Source organism: Alosa sapidissima, chromosome 13 (genome assembly GCF_018492685.1).
Source record: "Alosa sapidissima isolate fAloSap1 chromosome 13, fAloSap1.pri, whole genome shotgun sequence".
Lineage (NCBI taxonomy): Eukaryota > Metazoa > Chordata > Actinopteri > Clupeiformes > Clupeidae > Alosa > Alosa sapidissima.
Genome location: NC_055969.1, coordinates 30367643 through 30385745, shown reverse-complemented (window position 1 = coordinate 30385745; position 18103 = coordinate 30367643). Strand labels below are relative to the sequence as shown.

Sequence of the window (18103 nt, the reverse complement as noted above, 5' to 3'; positions counted from 1 at the left end):
ACTCCCAATCATCCGTAAATTGATCTAAAGTGCATTTTACTCCGGATAATTCCTTTAAATACCAGTAGTCTAAAACAAAATGCAGTTTTACCCAGTGGTGCAAATAACTGACATGTCCAAAAGGGCCTTCATGAAATGCATCGCTAGACTGTTCATACACATTTTAACGGGCCAAGTTGAAGAGCTGCTGGCTGTTATTGTTCGTGCAAATATAGGCTGATTCATGTTCCCTTGCATTTTGCAACTGTGAGGTCCATGGTTAGTCTGGCTTTCGCCAGACCAAGCTCAATCTTTTAAGTAATCGAAAAACAAATCGCCGGCAGATCAGGCTGGGTTCACCTTGATAGAAATATTGTTTAATTTTGCGATGGAGATATCCACGGACTGGCGCCCCCTCTGCGATGTGTTTGCCCCCCCCGGTTTCAGAGCTATTCTAAATCCAAAAATGCATAGAGGGAGTTATGACAAATAGTGACTGTTAACAAACTATAAGCTATATAAGGTAGGCCCTATTCTAGGCCTATTACACAACATAAATTGTCACTAGGCTATGCTGGCGACCCAAATAAAATCTCATTTGGGAACCAATGGCTTACAGTATCAAGCGGACATAAGCTGCCACCTCTTGGCGAAAAGTTAATAGTGTAATGAACTGAGCCTAGCTGGTTATGACTGTGCTCCCATGATGCTGTGCAATGTGTGTATGTGTGTAATGTTGATGTAATAACCATACGGGTTGACAATGTCGTATGTCATGTCTGTTGTGTTTATGTTTGCAGCTGCAGTATTCATAACCAGGGTTGATTGGTGTGTGTTTGAGATAGAGCCTAAAGTAGATGTTCAGTGCTGGGGCATAAGGGTCAGGTATGGCCCAGTATTATGTGTTTGTGTGTTTTGGTGTGAGACCAATAAAAACCATTCTGAGACAACTTTGCCGTTTGTTACAATAGTTTTGCATATTAGTAGTAGCCTCTAATACATTTCACGCAGCTGCGTGAATCACGGAAAGCGTGAATGAAGTGGACACTTCTAAATGGGACCCACTGTACAGTAGCTGAAGGTCTGTGGCTAAAGCAGCCATAATGAAAGTGTTATCATTGTTTGGATACTTCACACACACATGCTTTTTAATCGCATAGACTACAACTACCAAGCTTGAATCAAAGCACATCGACTCCCCTCTCACACCCTAAACACGCACTTCGAACAAACAAAAAGCGTCTCAGTCTCACGGTATAGCCATAGGCAAAACTGTATTGGACCGGTGTAACGTTGGTACTAAATCATCCATCGCAAAGAATGATTTTTGTAGCACGTGCAACTAATATGTGTAGGTAGCCTACAGCCCTGCCCTGGATACAACTCTCAACGTGCGCTCTAAAACATTTGGTTTAAATGGAGATGCAGATCATCTTGGGTGCGTTAATAAATCTACATTGCGGCGAGTTGACACAAATTATTCTCATCCTTGTAGGAAGCGTCTATTGTCTTTCCAACCCACTTTAGATTAACTTCCAACAAAATTACGTCTCACTGCAACGATGCGCCATCTGGTGGACAAACGACTACGTAACCCCAATACAGGAAATGCAGCCAAATGATGATGAATATTTCGTTTTCCTTTAATCCTACTGAATTTGTAATTATGTATTGGCCGTTCTAATTGCCGATACCGATAGTATGTGCGTGCCTGTGTGTGTGTGTGTGCTTGTGTATATGTGTGCACCACCATCTACAGGTCAATGAGTGTACAGTCACTAAAAGTACACATAACCTAATTGACCTGTCGCTAAGCACCACCCTTAGAACGCTGATGAGCCAATCACAGTCCAGCCTCAACGGGACTCGGACATCAGCTCGGACAACTCCAAAGGAAACAACAGGGGGCAGGCATAAAATGACAAATTAATGGTTATTTATGGAGTTTATTAACTCAAAAAACCCCGACGGATAACCATGGTCAAACGTTTTGCATTGGGGACGTGTAATACTGATAGCCGGTACCCCGAGAGGCTAGAAAACGGGATATATTTTCATCAAAAGTAGCCTACAGGACGTCTCTCGCGTTTGCAACAGCTCGATGTAATGTAGGTAACTAAGCCAACAACGTGGGCACAGGTTCCCTGTTAAATCCCAAGATGAAAATGCTCATTAACCAACTACTATATTCTTACTACATCAAATATTAACGTAACCTAACATATCTTAGTATCAATCTTCCACTAGCTAGCTAGCTAGCATTAACGTCAGTGGGATTTGCACGGCTACTCTCCACAACTGCTTGTCACCTTGTATGTATTCTAAGTTGAAGTGAATACACCCATCCATAGCATAATTAAGTCCCTTTTGATAGCTTCTGGAGGAAAGTAAATCCTTTTATCGACCAAAACGTCCTCAAAGCCTGCTTTCATACTGTATTCCGGTCACTGAAAGGATAGCAGAAGCAGAAGGCACAGAGAGAGTGGATGCACGCCCAGAGTTCTTGGCACTGAACTATGTAATGTGTGGGTAAGATCATGACCCTTTCCATCAGATTTAGACAAATTGGGGACCCACTTAGTGCTAAAAGGGGAACCCAGTATGTTGACTACATTGTGTTACTATAAAGCATCAAAATTTAATTAAAACAATTACAATTCTAATACAATTCAGTCTATTCAAGACTGTTCTTGTTAATTGTTTTTTGTGTATGGTTTTACCGGTACACAGGCCTGTTGTTCCCACCAGTGCGTCCCTCTGTATTTTGCCATCACCATCGTCGATGTTAAACCAGGCATCATCGTAGGGGAACTCATACACCTCTTTATTTCCTTTGTCTTCTATCTCCACCTAAACACATACAAAAAAACAAACAAAACAAAACTGATTTGACAACTGACAATTTTTTCTTTTTACATGGTTGAAATCTTTACAAAGATAGTGAAGCTGCATAGGCAACCATTGTGCTTCTACCTTTTCTCATTATTATGCAGCTTTCTTCCGCCATGAGAGTTGTGAGGGGTCACGGCGGTGATCAGTGCCCCACATGGTTACATACAGGCCAACAAAGGCAATCAAGAGGTATGGTGGTGGATGTTCCCCCTCTTCTCGCCTCCTCCCTCTCCACTTCCCTCTCTACCTCCTCTTTTGCCACTTCTCTCCATACATACTTTGACTAGTAGCCTACTTATCATGTAGGCACTCCTATCCTCTAGTACTAGTACTGACAGATGCAGTGGTAACTCCTAACTATAGTCTCCTCTGCACTGTAGTTTAGACGTTAGTCTGATGCTGTAGCTATAACTTAAAGCTTAAATGTTAAAATGCTTAATTGTTAATAGCTAAAATGTTATTCTATTGCTTTAATTATAGCTCTGCAGCTTAAAGGTGCTCTAAGAGACTTCTAAAGGTGCTCTAAGTGGCTTCTAAACTAAAACATTTTTTGTTAAATAAAGCGAACATCACCTCACCATCTGCTAGCTGCCTGTCCCCTGCACAGTAAAAAAATGTGGTCTCTGTGGACAGCAGGCTCCAAAAATGGCAACAAAAACCACCTGGTCCATTAAACATAACAAAATGATCCAGCCAATCGAGCCTACGAGATGCATGTCAGGAGAGTTTCTGTTGTACTGGAGGAAGGGGCGAGCTAGCTCTCTGTTTTGTCAGAATGATGTTACCCAACATTGCTTAGAGCAGCGTTTCTCAAACTACGGGCCGCGGACCGGCACCGGCCCGCAATGTGGACACTGCTGGCCCACGGAGCCGCGGAATGAAATTAGACCCTTCATCTGCTTCATCTGATAATTTGCTGCGCAATTGATCAAGGAACCGCAGAGAAAAACTTCTGCAATCAGGAGAAAATACTTGGCTAATTTGGTGGCATCAAACATAGAGGCATACAATTAAGTGGTGGTATGAGCATTCATTCAATGCATGCCTGTGCGCGTCTGTAAACTATAATTATGTAACGACATATAATAGAACAACGTGGATTTATGCAACTTCCATAATAACAGAGCAGAGACACTGTCTAGCATTGAGTATTAATCAAATTCGAATATAACATGGACAAAAGAAGCCCTATGCAACAATTTTAGCAAAAATGACCTTAATTATGCAGGTTGTTCTGATGGTTCTACAACACTTTCTGGGTTGTTTGGTGGGTGCTTCGTCTCCCTCTATCGCTTCTCCGCGGAAAAAACAAATATGCAACTTTCTGATCCCGGACCGGGTAAATCCGGATGTGACTCAGCGGAAGTATCCAATCGCGCCTCGAAAATGTAGTCAGATTGTAGTTTCTAAGAAGACTGCAAAACGGACGCCGACTTGGCTTTGTTGCTGTTGAAATTGTAAGTAGCCAACCCTTGGGTGAACTTCGTTTTTGTAATGTGGTTTGATAGTCTCTTGAACAATGTGTTTGCTCGACCGTTTTATTGTAAGCCCTGTATGTGTTTAGCTTGGTTTCTTGATGGCTAGCTTGCTAGCTAGTGGGAGTTTAGCGTAGCAGTGACTTGCTACCGAGGCTGCAGGGGGAGCTATGTCGTGAAAAATGCGAGCCCAAATCCGGCGAAAACCCTGAAACAGCGAAGGAATAACCAGACCTGCATAGGGATTCTTTAAGTTTAGGCGAAGTATAAAGGAATGTTAGGAATTTCTACCAAATTGGATGTTATTTCAAACGAAACTACATTTTTACAGGTCACAAATTTAGTTTGATCGTCACCAAACTTGAACCACTTGATCTTCAGCCCAAGCCTCACAAATGTATTGCTTTCTGAAGCCATATTCAAAAGCGTTCGCCTGTCACAGCCAATGGAAATTGGCAGCGAAGCCGCCTCTACATTTAGACCTCTACATTTGACTGACATACACGCTAGGGGGAGCAGCAATGATCAAAAATGCATTTTGGCTTGTAACTGTTTGTGTGTTTAGATTTAATCTAGTCTGTTAATCCTGCGAGTGGCCCTAAGGCCGATACATTGCAAAATTTGATGTCAACATTATCAATCCTGCTGCCATATTGGATTTTGTCAGAAACACAAAGGCTGTGTCTCAAACCGCCTACTTGCACACTATAAATACTTAGTTTAAGTAAATAGTGCAGATAACACAAAAACTCAGTGCACTGAAAGTACCCGGATGACGCCCTAATAACGGTTAAAAAGTTCAGTGTGGAACAATGGACACTACTTGCACTACTACTTGCACTACTATTACACTTCCGGTAAGTGTTTTAACATGTGTTCCCTTTCGAACAATACTAACCAACTTCCACTCTCGGAAAACTTCTGGTTTCTGAACTGGTTGCAGTTCCTTCTGTGGTTCCACATGAGGGCACTCGTCCACGAGTGCAGAATGAATGGAGGTCTATGGAGCTGTACCCCTCAAAATCCACTTTTCTCGAGATATATATTTTTTTCAAGTAATTTGAATATTGTATTCGAAAGGGGAGGCAAAGAAAATACACTTTGGTGGAGTATTATATTTTTTAAAGTCACTTAATTGTATTAAAAAGCCTTTCAAACGTGTCAATGACGTCATTCATTAGCACAATGCTAGCGTGTTATGGGCAACAACGACCCAACCTGTAAGAAATCAAAAGGACATAAGTACTCGTTCATTCAACTTTTGTCCTATAATCCATGTTGAAGTTATACAAACTACAATCAAATCTGAGATTTGTCAACGACAATCAGGTGAAAGAGACAAATTTAGCCGTCTAGCTCCATTGACTCCCATTCATTTTGCACTCATGGCGATCGCCCCCAGTGGAACTCTGGTGGAACTGCAACCAAAATTCAGTACAATGGGACTTAATACGGAGTGGCCAGGCTCTCCGTAGACGGGCTCTGGCAGTACCGAAGTAAATGCTCAGTGCACACTAGCAGTGTACTGACAGAAGTACAGTGGGCATTACTTTGAAATGGCCACTTCAGTCGCGCATTACGCGGCGTGAAGCTGCATGAAACTTTAGTACCACTTCCAGCCAATGTGCGTCACTCTGCCACTGTACATCGCTCTGTCAGTAGCCTGCCTGCCGCCCCTTCTGAAAAAGCAGAAGGCTACCTTTAAACATAATTGTTGCCGAGAGGAATCCCAGCCTACAAATTCAATAACAAAATAATATCATGCATAATTAAACATTGCCTCGATTTAGGGTACTTGGGTATGGCTTAAGGCTTGGCTACACAGTGGTAACGAAAATCGAAATCTGCTTTTGATAGCCTACCGGTGCCGCTCCACAAAACGAAAATAGTGTCTTGTGCAAGAACTATTAGACTACAACTGGCGCAGTGTAGCCTACACAACTTTGTTCAAAATTGATGCATTCAAGTTCACTTAGTGTTATAGCCTACTTATCACAACGTTGTCAATCGCAAACGTTAATTTATTCTAACGTCTCTATACGGAAAGAGGACGAAGAGAAAGCACCTTTTTGATAATTGAGCCAGTAGAGAAATAACTGTTCAGAACTAATCTGTAGCCTAGGGTAGGCTTCTGCAGAAAACAATGTTGTTGGCGATTTAATACTATCTAGCGACATTTTTAACAGGCTACGCAATAGAGGCTTAGACAACTATGACCCACGTTTTGGTTTCGTAAATTAATTTGCCCTACTTCTTGAATGCAATGTAGTCAATTGACTGCTTGACGGGTTATTTTTATTTTTCTGTACAATAAACAAATACATCTGCTTTATGCCGCAGAAATACGCACTTGGTCAGCCTATAGAATGGTCATATTTTGGAGAGAATAGAGAATGTACGCACGCAAGAATCTGTAGGCTATTTGTGGAGGGTTACCAGCAAACAATGTTTAATGCATTACCTCAAGACCTCAAACGTTTTCTAAACAATAAAAACAGAAAGGATGCAGCAGGCACCAAATGTTGAAGAGTCATTTCCAGTGGAAGAACAAAATGCTGAATGAAGCCCAAAGCTATGAAGGCATATCTGGCAAGTTATTTTATGAAGATGTAAATGGTTGCGCTATAGGTGAGATTTGTTGGGGGCAGAGCCGGATTAACAATTCATAGACCCCTGGGCACAAATGTCTGATGGCCCCCCCTGCCCCCAGCCAACGTGAATCGGGCGGTCAGTTAATAGGCTAGGCCTATATCGTGAAGATTTTTCTTGCCATCTAAGGCATGAGCGCATCTGTGAGGCCAAGCCTCACCAAGTAGCCTGTTTGTTTACAACAGTGTTTCTTAACTGGTGGGTCAGGACCCAAAAGTGGGTCGCGGAACCGTTCTGGCTGGGTGGTGGAGCTTGTGGATAAAAAAAAAAAAAAAGAAAAAGACAAACCTGTCGAGTACTTTGAAAGGTTACATCAGGAGTTGAAGACTTCACAAATGTAATGCCAAACATTAGCATGCTCCAAACAAGTAGACCTGCAGGTAGGCCTACTGTGCATGTCTTACCCTGTAGTTCACCATATCTGTTGGTTTGAACACTAAACAAATATATGGGTCGCGACTAAATGAACATCGGAAACTGTGGGTCCCAAAGCCAGACCAGTTAAGAACCACTGGTTTACAACTAACATTACATTTAATTAAACTGCTTATAGGCTATGCCGAATATCAGTGTCGGGTGAATTAGGAAATGTTCTCAAAGTAGCCTTATGGCTGAAAGCTGCTTGGGATCCCTCCCTGTCAAGCAATAACCATACAAACGCGCAGCCTGCTCACTCATTGTTTCAAAAGGAGTAATTTCGGCTTTGTCGGAACTGGCTATTGTAGGCTACGTAAAAATAAACTTCCAAAACTAACGAAAAATATTTATCTTCTTTCAGTTGATTCAAAAGTTTCCAAAAAGTTAAAAGCAGATGATGTGATGCGCGTCATTGACATAATGCGCAAATAATATAGCCTAGATTCCAATATATTCGAATACATGTGTTTATTTTAGAGGGAAAATTCAAACATCATTTTTGAGCAATTCTGACAGCCCTAGTCCACTGTAGGCTACAATAGGCTATTAACAAGGCTTTTAACCGGTTCATGGAACGAAAATGAAAACCAGAAACTTTTGTAATTTGCTAGGAACAGAAACGAAACCAGAAACTTTATGATTATTTTATGTTCCGGAACAGAAACGATTTTTTAAAATAGTGGTAACCGGTTAATACCGGTTCTTTTTTTGTTCCTGGGAAAGTTTTGTGTCTTCAGTGAAATGGTGAGGGTCACCACCTGTCATTCAATGAATGCATGGAGAGTGCAGACAGACAGAGCTTGCCTCTAGCAGGCAATCAAAAGGCCTATTAAGTCTCCAAATCTCAATGATTTCATTTCACCTGTTTTCTCTTTTTACTAGGCCGTGACAAACATTGTTGGAAAAACCTAGCATTAACATTAAGGCTACAGCTTTAATTTATTTGGATAAACATAATAGTCCTCATTTTGGCATTTAGACAATGGGAAGGCATCCATGAATCAAATATTACAGTACCCACCAAAAATATACTTTCTTTGTTTGACCAGGAAACTATTTAGGCTAAAGGCTATATGAAGACACTGGTGCAGCTTGTATAAAGCAGAGGCCTAGTGTTTGTAGGATAGAGTCTAAAAGACAATATTGTGACTATTAATAGCCGTTTTGAAAGCATACATATATTTTTTTCCGACAGCTGACATGGAACGTTATTAACCGGTTCTGGAACAATATTTTTTTTGTTCTAACCGGTTCGGGAACGTCAATTTTAGGGTGGGAACCAAAACCGGAAACGTTAAAATACTGTTTCTGCTCAGAACGAACCAACTGACAAAAAAATCTGGTTCAAAGCCCTGGCTATTAACACCTTCCACCTAACCCCGGTGAGTGGGGGTCGCTATAATGCGTGTGAAATAGCACCATTGAGTAGCCTATGCGACATACATACATCTGTCCTCTGTCAAATACAGTTGCATGTAGCTCTGAACAAAACCGTTCAAGAGTTATTTAAGGAGAAGTCGAACGTGTTTTGTTTCATTCGTCCCTCCTGGCTGGGACAAATGAAACAGCATGGGGGACGAATGAAACATAGCCTACAGCTTAAATTATGTAAACTTCCCACAACTTCAATATTTGACAACATATCATGAATGGTATTTCAAGTATGTGTTATTTTAGATAGATTGCTGCTGGGCTATATTTCTTGGTTCATGTCTGTTAACAACTCATTGCCGTCAAGCGCGTATCTCACGGTTGCATCCATTACAAACAAACATGCAATGTAAACGTCTGGGATTGGGGAGAGCACTAAATGCTCTACTGAATAAGCACGAAGTCAAACCTTTAAATGAAAAACACTCTTTAATAATAAAAAAATAAACCGCTAATGAAGTACACTTGTGACCATCAAAAATCGTTTATCGCCTGTAACTCCGTGATAACAGCACAGGAAAGCATTTGGCTGAGCAACAGAGGTTAATATGCTCTATATTTTGTCTAAATGATGTCTGTCTATCATCGTTGCACTCGGAGAAAACCGGAATGTTTCATTCGTCCTGCGTTTCTTCTACGGCTGCAAATGGGATTCACTCGCAGTTAACCAAATATTTCTTTATTAGGGCATATTAACCAAATATTTCTTTATTAGGGCAGGCATATTTCTGGCTAATAAATTATTTCTAAACCAGTCTGCTAAAGTCTGTAGTGAAGTCTGTGTAGGGTTTTCCAGGCTCCATTTCTTTTTACGAGACACCCTGCTCACAAGAGCCATCTGCCGGTTGTTTGGGTTGTTGCAGCGTCGTTGCAGCGTCACTGGAAAAATACAAATTAAAGTTGCGTGATCCCGTGTGATGTCACGTGCGGACCGCGAGGGAAGCTGGCCAATTTGAAGTAATGCCCAATGTATATGCGGTTTGAGACACAGCCAAAAACATTTTCAGGAAACAGGAAGTGAGCTCATATCTCTGCAAAGCATGAGACATGGGCCCTTTCCGAAACTAGATACTTCGCCCTCTCCTTATGGTGCTATCCATTTGGCTCGGACTGCCCGGGGTTGTGCGCACGAACGTGACGTGACGTGAGGCCATCTACACTATGTCGGATACAAATGTATCCAACGCACTTTTGTTACGATTCGCCCTCCCTTCCACATTAGACCATCGGATCAGCGTATCCAAAAAGGAGCAATTTGGATCCGCTGGAGACCCCGAACTCATTTTGCTCCATAGCCACATTGGACGAATGTGGACTGTGTGTCTGTAGTGTGTTGCGGAACCATCTGAAAACAGATGAGGTACAAGCCCATGTTCCCTTCCCTGATTCGTTGTGCTCGTTTCAGGTGATGATGGCCATGCTGCTTTGTTTTCGTGAGAAGTAGCCTACATTTATTCATTTGACAGCCATACAGTGAATGGCAACGGATTATATGCAATTTAAAAACGCTAGGCTATTATATAGCCTAACTGTGTAGGCTATGTGACAAATAAATCCCTCTTAATCATTAGAAGCACTGTGTAGGCTATGTTCTATAATGTCCATCACAGAAGCCTATTTTATTCGTTTGTCGTTAGTCGACAAATCTACCTGGCATTCTGTGTAAACTATGCCTATTCCACTGCAATAGCGACCAATAGGCGCATGTAAAGAAGTAACTACAAGCGTATCTAAATGGCTAAGTTGATTTCGTTGTTGTTCTTTATACAATCCTTGAAAAAACTCATGTAGCCTGCTGGAAACCGTGCCTGTTGACATGCAGACAAGCACCTACGACGGAGTGGGAGCAATAACTTCTGACACTAATTTTCGTGCAGCGCGGTCACATGAAATTCGCAATCAACCCAATTATACAGATTATAATACTATGCAATAGCCTAACTGACTGGGGTAGGCATTGTATACATGTATACTACATTGTATACTGCCAAGTCGCAACATGCTCACCGAGAAGCTAACTTTAAACATAGCCTAATTGTTAGTGTTCGTTTGTCGTTCGTCGACAAATACCTGTAATGTGAATTATTATAAAGTAGCATGATGTCTTTTGCACCCAGGCAGTAGCCCCTCTCACATCATCCGCACCCCCTCTCAGAAAATACTTCCAACGTCCCTGTTGTGACCTCATGAGCTAAACCATTAATGAAAGCAAAACAAACATAAACAAAACAGCCAGATGCCTCTTCATAAAATAAAAAAAGACACCTTCATAAACAATAACAAGTTTTATCGCAAGACTGCGTGTCGTTTGGAGCAGCTCCAACCAGACTCAAAAGTAGGCTGATGGTTGTTTGGGTCATTGCAGCTTCACTGGGGAAATATCAATAAAAGCTGTGTGATTCACACGTGAGGTCAGGTGAGAATCACGTGTGAAACCGGCCAATTGATTGTAGTATCCACTGTAGGCCTCCAACAGGTCTAGTTTCACAAACCAATCGTTTGACTTTATGAATTGAAAGAGTTGGCGGTTGGTCAGCATGCAGAATTTTCTTTTCATGAGAGATTTATTCAGCACTCTTAAGTCTAAGATTGGCCGAAAGCCTCCGTCTTTTTTTGGGACCAAAAAATAGCCGCTGTAAAAACCTGCATTCTCTTCCCCCTGTGGGACTACTTGAATCGCATCTTTAAGCAAGAGGGAGTCTACCTCATCCATCTGGGATCACTTCATTGGAGAGGTGTTTCATAAGGCTGGGCCTTATCAAAAATCCTTGCATATGATTGGATAAGCCACTTGTCCGTCATCTTTATTGACGTGCTACTTCAACCACTCACATCGAAGCCAACCCGTGACGCTGATGCAAGCCGCCATTGTTGTCTGAATCAAAACAGTCTCACCAAAGAGTCTCAGGAAGGAACGAAATTCATCTGGAGAGACTCAGGTTAGCTAGGTTGGGCTTTGCACTGAATATTTGGTCGGGGGCTACCCCGCTCATGGCCAATATGTCTGTTTTCAACCTCATCCCCACCCCAGTTTGGGGGGAGGGGGTTGTGATCAGAGGGCAGCTCCTCACATTGTTTAGATAAACATGGGTGACTGGATGCTGAACTACTACTACTACAGGGGGACATTGCACAAACATGGTTTATTTCTGCGCCAACAGGGACAGTGTTTTGAAGCCTAAACTTGGCAAACATCCCATTTCCCTCAGTTTTCAGATTTTATCTGATGGTCATTTATTCCCTTCACTTATTGACTATGCGTTTGTCATGATTTTCAAGTTTGTGGACGCATGTGTGACCGCCAGCAGAAGAGCAGTGCGATAGACTGCAGAAGAGTAGACAGGACAGGATCCAAAGGGCATGTTGTTGGACGTCTTCGCTAAAGCAGTAGAGAAACCTTTTCTTCATCAAGAGGACTTTGCTCAAGCAGTAGAGAAACCTTTTCTTCATCATGAGGAGAGAAAGAGTCCAATGATGCCACCATGTTAACACAAGGCAAAGCCCTCTGTAAAGGCTTATCAAACTGGGATCTTATTTAAGCAACTTTGTCAGTAAAAAAGTCATCTGCTGAAGTAGTAGTGAAGTAGATGATGACGGTAGTGTAGGATTGAGCAGAGACTTGAAAGTAGAAATCTTGCTCTAATAGAATGCCTTTTTTGCAAGTGTGGATGCAAAAGAAGATAACAAAGACTGGTAGTTACTAAGATAATTGGCATCTCTAGATTTACACCATTTCCTCTCAGCACCTCATTTCAGTACTGAACGTATACTGTTTGTGAGCCATGAATGACGTAATAATGTGCGTGCGTGCATACCTTCCCACAGGCCCACCCAGCTGAGTTTCCCTTGTTGTTGTGTCCAATAGTGATCTTCTGTACACGACCCAGATTTGGAGCCTCAACAACGAACTTGTCTTCACCTCCCCTCTCAAAGTTATCTTTATCTTTACTGTCCAGCCTACGATCACCTAAACATATAAACATGCACAAATATTACTACATACATACATACATACATATACATGACATACTTACACACTGTACATCATACACACACATACTGTAAATAAATACTCTGTATAAATACAATAGGTTGCATTATTTTAAAATAAAATAAAATAAAATAAAACACATGCACACACCGGAATCTCCTTTCACTCCAAAGATGATGAGAAACACATCAGCGTCTGTTCCGCTGCCCTTAATATCTGGTGTAGACACACTCACCATGTATCTGTTCACTGCAAAAAAGAACATGTTTGCACTCAAATACACACAAATAATGTGTAGCCTACAAACAACACATCCAAACTGAATATTGTATTATGTGGACATAAAACATATTTAGATATCCTCCAGGGGTGACCTGTACAGTAGTTGGATGAAGTGAAGTAAATGCCCATCCAAATTTTAAACGAAAACAACAAAAGATAAACTGAAACATAGACATATGGCCTGCACACACAGTCTGCACACTGTTTGCCATTTCCTTGTGTAATCTATTTGTCAGCGGTTCATTTTTATAAATTATAGGTTTGGACCATTTAATTTATGTCATCAACAGATCCATGATTCATGGAAATGTTGTGTACACTAGATTTACAGTATGCTTATTTTCCCTCATCTTCATGGACACCACAATGATCCCTCGTATTTTTCCTTGTAATTATGTATTACTAACTAACACGATGTTTAAAGCCATAAACAACCGTAAATTGGGACAAAACTAAAGGTAACTTTAGCCTTTATAGCGCTGTATAAAGTTGTCCAAATGAATAGGTCGTTATTAGGCGTTGTTGTGAAGATATTGCATGTGGGTGTTGTATATAGGCTACTTTTTAGATGACCAACACACAAACAAAACCGGGAAACGGACAAATAGTATCAATGCTTTGATTGTTTCAGTGCGTGCTCAGGGGTGTCAGTAGATGGGTGTGCATATATTCATACATTCCTGCAGGCGCCCCTGTGGCCATGCATGCGCCCTTAAAATAGCATTTGAATAACCGGGTCATTCTACGAAACCGGTGCTTTTTGCGTCCGGTCCATTTCATGAGCTCTCAACAATGTAAAAATGCGTCAAAATGTATTTCAGAGGATCAAACCTGTTAATTTAAGTCTTATGAATTACATGATGCATATTTCAATGTCATTGTAAATATAAATCCTACACTTTTTAGTCATCTTTACCAAGGACCTGGCCAATTTCCCCATGTCCGGAAAGTCACATATGGAATTCGCACCTAATATATTAATTAAAAAAAATTAATTTAATTCCGCCACTGACTTTAGACTAGGTTTTTCCTGGTCAGTGTTTTCTGAATCTGCAAAATAGCACCAGGGAATGTTTGCTCCGGAACACGCTTCCTCTTTTCGCTGAACAGCCCCCCAGGAGCGCAAATTCATTTCCTAATTTAACAACCTGCGTCTGTGGAGGGAAAATTCCGCTGTGCGTTCAATGCAAAATAGGAATGATACAAGTGCCAGTGTATAAAGTCAATAGCGCTACGTGCAAGATAGAGCCCATATAGTGTCTAGCCTATAACATCAAATAAATCGATTGTCATCGGATGTTGTATGGTATGCACGTCCTTAGTGGCATATTTGCACACACAACACTGTTAAAGCGCCTGGCTTTTGGAGAGGCGGAGCTCCACCTGTAAGATAGGATATGACAGAATCTTACACGAAACCTGCACATAACCTGCTGCCGACCAGGTTTCGTTGGCAGCATAAGACACCATGGTGATACAAGTGACGCTAAAACAGAGCCACTTTCATAAGCATACCCTGGCTTAGAGCGCAACATGCCTTGACACTAATCGAGTAGTATAGCCCCTAGGAAGGGAATGGACAAATCAACTTGTCGTGTCTGCAGCAGCCTCAAGTGGTCCAGACACACCCAAGATAACTAGCCAACCAATCGTTGGTAACTAGGTGGAACGAGGGAGAGAATATCATTTCAGTATTGAATAATTGTACTCAATTTTTTATTGTATTGGTAGGTAACAACGTATATGAGGTATTGTAACAATACAGATACCATCAGAAAACGGAGGAATAACAACTAGACTGCATTTCCAGCAGGAACTGCGAAAGTGTGCTTGCCCTGGTCCGGTCACCAACGTGAGCAGACAGTGGCATATGCTATGCTGAACCTGGCTTGATCCAAGCATTCTAACAGTGCCTTTCATTGGAGCAGTGGCAATATCTCAAAAGCTCTAGGAGAGGGCTATTCAACTATTGGCTTGTGGGGTGAATGCGGTTTGTTGGATTTTACCTAGGGCCTGCCTTAGAATTTAGCTTCTAATGACTAAGATCAAATCAATAAAATAAAACGACAGCAGTGATTGGCTGCAAAAATGAATAATGTCACGCTCATGCGTCTTAAACTGTGCTATCAGGTAACCTACAGAAGAATTTAAATTATGAAATATGACCAAGGCATTAAAATGCTAAATGCTGCTTGTTTGTCAGGATACTTTTCACTGATTTATTTTAAAAATATGAGCTATGAGTGTGAATGTTATATATTCCATCCCCTAATTCTGTTTTACTGGTTTATTTGACAAATAATCTATATGGATTTGCTCTATAAAGACCTTATGTCTGTTTGGGATTGTTTTGAGAGCCTATTGATGTATCTCAGAATAAAGGAATGTCCACAACATCAACATTTTGCGTGTGTGAATGTATTTTACTTAACTCATTAAATGTAGCTGGATACTCATGAATGTAAATAAAGGGTGAAAACATTCAACTTGACAATTAAATACGAAAAAAATAACAGAACATTACATAAAATTACGAACATTACATAAAAACAAACAAAAACATGATGCCAGACGGAGCGGCGTGTCTCTAGGGTGTTGTCAAAAACTGTATTCATGTCTGCACCAATAATCAGGTGGTACTCATCTAAAGTTAACAACTCTTTTGTAATGTTCTGAAAAAATGCACAGGCAAAGATGGCTGGGCCATAAATACTAATAAAGGCTACTTTCCTTCTTTCAATGGAGGTACAACAGAATGCTAGCCTTCCTGAAGCATCTGAGCTTACTTTAATTATGTTTATAGTCAGATTACGTCTCATTAACACAGCTACTCCCTTGGTGCTACTGCCATCCTATGAGGCAGCTACCATTATATCTCCTGTTTTGTAGTCTTAAGCCTAGACTATTTAATTGTATTGCCTTGTTATGCGCGGGGTGTGCCAACTTTTTATGAGATAGAGAGACCCCTTTAAAGACAAAAAGATAATTTGAACCCTGTTCTCAACCTATCTTCCATCTCGGTGACTTTCTTTCTATTCTGAGACTACCCAGCTCTGTGAGACAGTGATTGGTATCTTTTTTAGTCTGACGAGGCACTCCTTGCATTGTATCGACTTTAGCCGAGCGTTGATGTCGCTATTCAATGATCTCAGTAACGTTCCGTTTTCAGCTATTTGACTTTCAACCGTAGTTAGTGCTCTAGCCAAAGTCTCACTCAGTATTTCGGTTACAAGGTCTTGTAGTGTCTCCCTCTCCGCCTCTACTGTCTGCTTGATTAGCAAGGAGATTTCCTCCGGGAGTAAACTAGCTAGTGAGGTTCCTGAGCTAAGGCTAGCTTTGAAACGCTTGCCCGAGTGTTGTTTTGCAGGCGAACTTGCACTTCTCTTTGATGCCATTTCACGGTACTAGTATTCAAAACTATCCAATATGTTAAATGAGCAACTTTGTTGCAGGAAACAAGCAGTTAAGCTGCCAATTAAAGGGCTTTTGGTAGGAGCTCAGTGTGAGGCGACCAGGAAGTCTCACCGGAAGTCTAGTCTAGAATCCTATTTTGGTAGAAATTTTGGACTGAGCAATCAACCTCTTTCGAGTTTCTTTGTTGTTGTATTCGTATTTACTTGTTCGTCTCCTAGGCTTTCTATCTGCTTCTGTTGTTCTGATTGTTTCTGTTAGTGTTTGAATGATGCGCGACGCATGAGGAACACCTCCTACTTTGTTGACTACTGTACAGGTTAAATTAAAAAATTATAATTACAATCTGTTCATATTTTCAGAAAAAATAATATTCTACAATATCTTTTAATATTTTTACAAATTATTACAATGGATAAAACCTACTTACACTTGAAAAAAGGTTCTCACCAAATCTCACCAAAACAAGACATTTATAAGCTGTGCACGTGCAAGTGTGCGATGTTCATGTGTCAAGTCACATTGAGTGACTGCAGGGATGTCCCTGTAACCTGCAACCTGGGATTAACAAAGCTTTTGTGTCCTAAGGTATGTGGCCATGCATGTGTGTGGAGATGGGAAGACAGGTAAACTTATCCTAGCTAACTGTTGGCTTATGTACTTTCAGTCCTCCATTAGCTCTTGCAGTAACTTTTTTCATTATCTTATACTTTCAAAGATGACTGAATGCTCAAGTTTGGTATGAAAGCAATCTGCTGTATGAATGTTTGGAGTGTTAAATAGGTGTACAGTATTTGTAAGGAATGTGTTGAAGACATTTGAAATCTAGACATGTCTGTGTAAATGCACAATAGCATAAGGATATATGGTGTAGGTACAGTATTTATGACTGCTGGTTGTGTTGTGGTGTGAATGCTGTGTTGTGGCATACGTTTGGGCACATCCATAGGGTTGAGAGTGCCCAGCAGATCTCTGAAGATGAGTGTGTCTCCTAGCTCCCGGCTCAGCCAGTTGGTACAGGAGAAAAAGAAGCGCAGATGTGGTCGACTCACTTCCGTCAACATCACACGGTCCAGGTACCAGCCCGCATTCATACCTGTGTTGTCATGCTCAATTCTGACACACACAGACACACACACACACACACACACACACACACACACACACACACACACACACACACACACACAAACAAAGACATGGATACAAAAATACACATTTACACAATATAATATACAGTACCCTCCAGAATTATTAGCACCTCTGCTAAAGTTGACTAAAAACCAGTATAAAAAATAATCTGTTGGTTTATTGTAATCTCACAATGAAAAGAATTAGGAAAAATCCAACCTTGAAGGAAAGTAAATTTATTTTGAGAAAAAGGAAAATCTCATAAAGAAATAACTATTTTTAACAAATGCATTGCTCACAATTATTGGCACCCCTGCTTGTAATACTTTCTTAAAGCAACACCAAAGAACTTTTCCTCTGTCGCACGCATGCTAATTGTTTATCCAGCACTGGCTTTGCAAATAACGATGTCAGACAAGGTAGAATATGTTGCATGATTTTATGA

The 18103-nt window shown here is 41.0% G+C and overlaps 1 protein-coding gene across 1 annotated transcript in view; it reads right to left on the bottom strand.

Annotated features, from left to right (window-relative positions):
• The window catches only part of loxhd1b (lipoxygenase homology PLAT domains 1b), a 63995-nt gene that overhangs the window by 35312 nt on the left and 10580 nt on the right, over positions 1-18103 (bottom strand). Inside the window, exons 6-9 of the mRNA XM_042059987.1 lie at positions 17459-17643; positions 12985-13083; positions 12659-12810; positions 2712-2829 (exon numbers count right to left, since the gene is read on the bottom strand). Of these exons, the coding sequence (XP_041915921.1) occupies positions 2712-2829; positions 12659-12810; positions 12985-13083; positions 17459-17643 (554 nt within the window). The remainder of the gene's footprint in view (positions 1-2711; positions 2830-12658; positions 12811-12984; positions 13084-17458; positions 17644-18103) is intronic.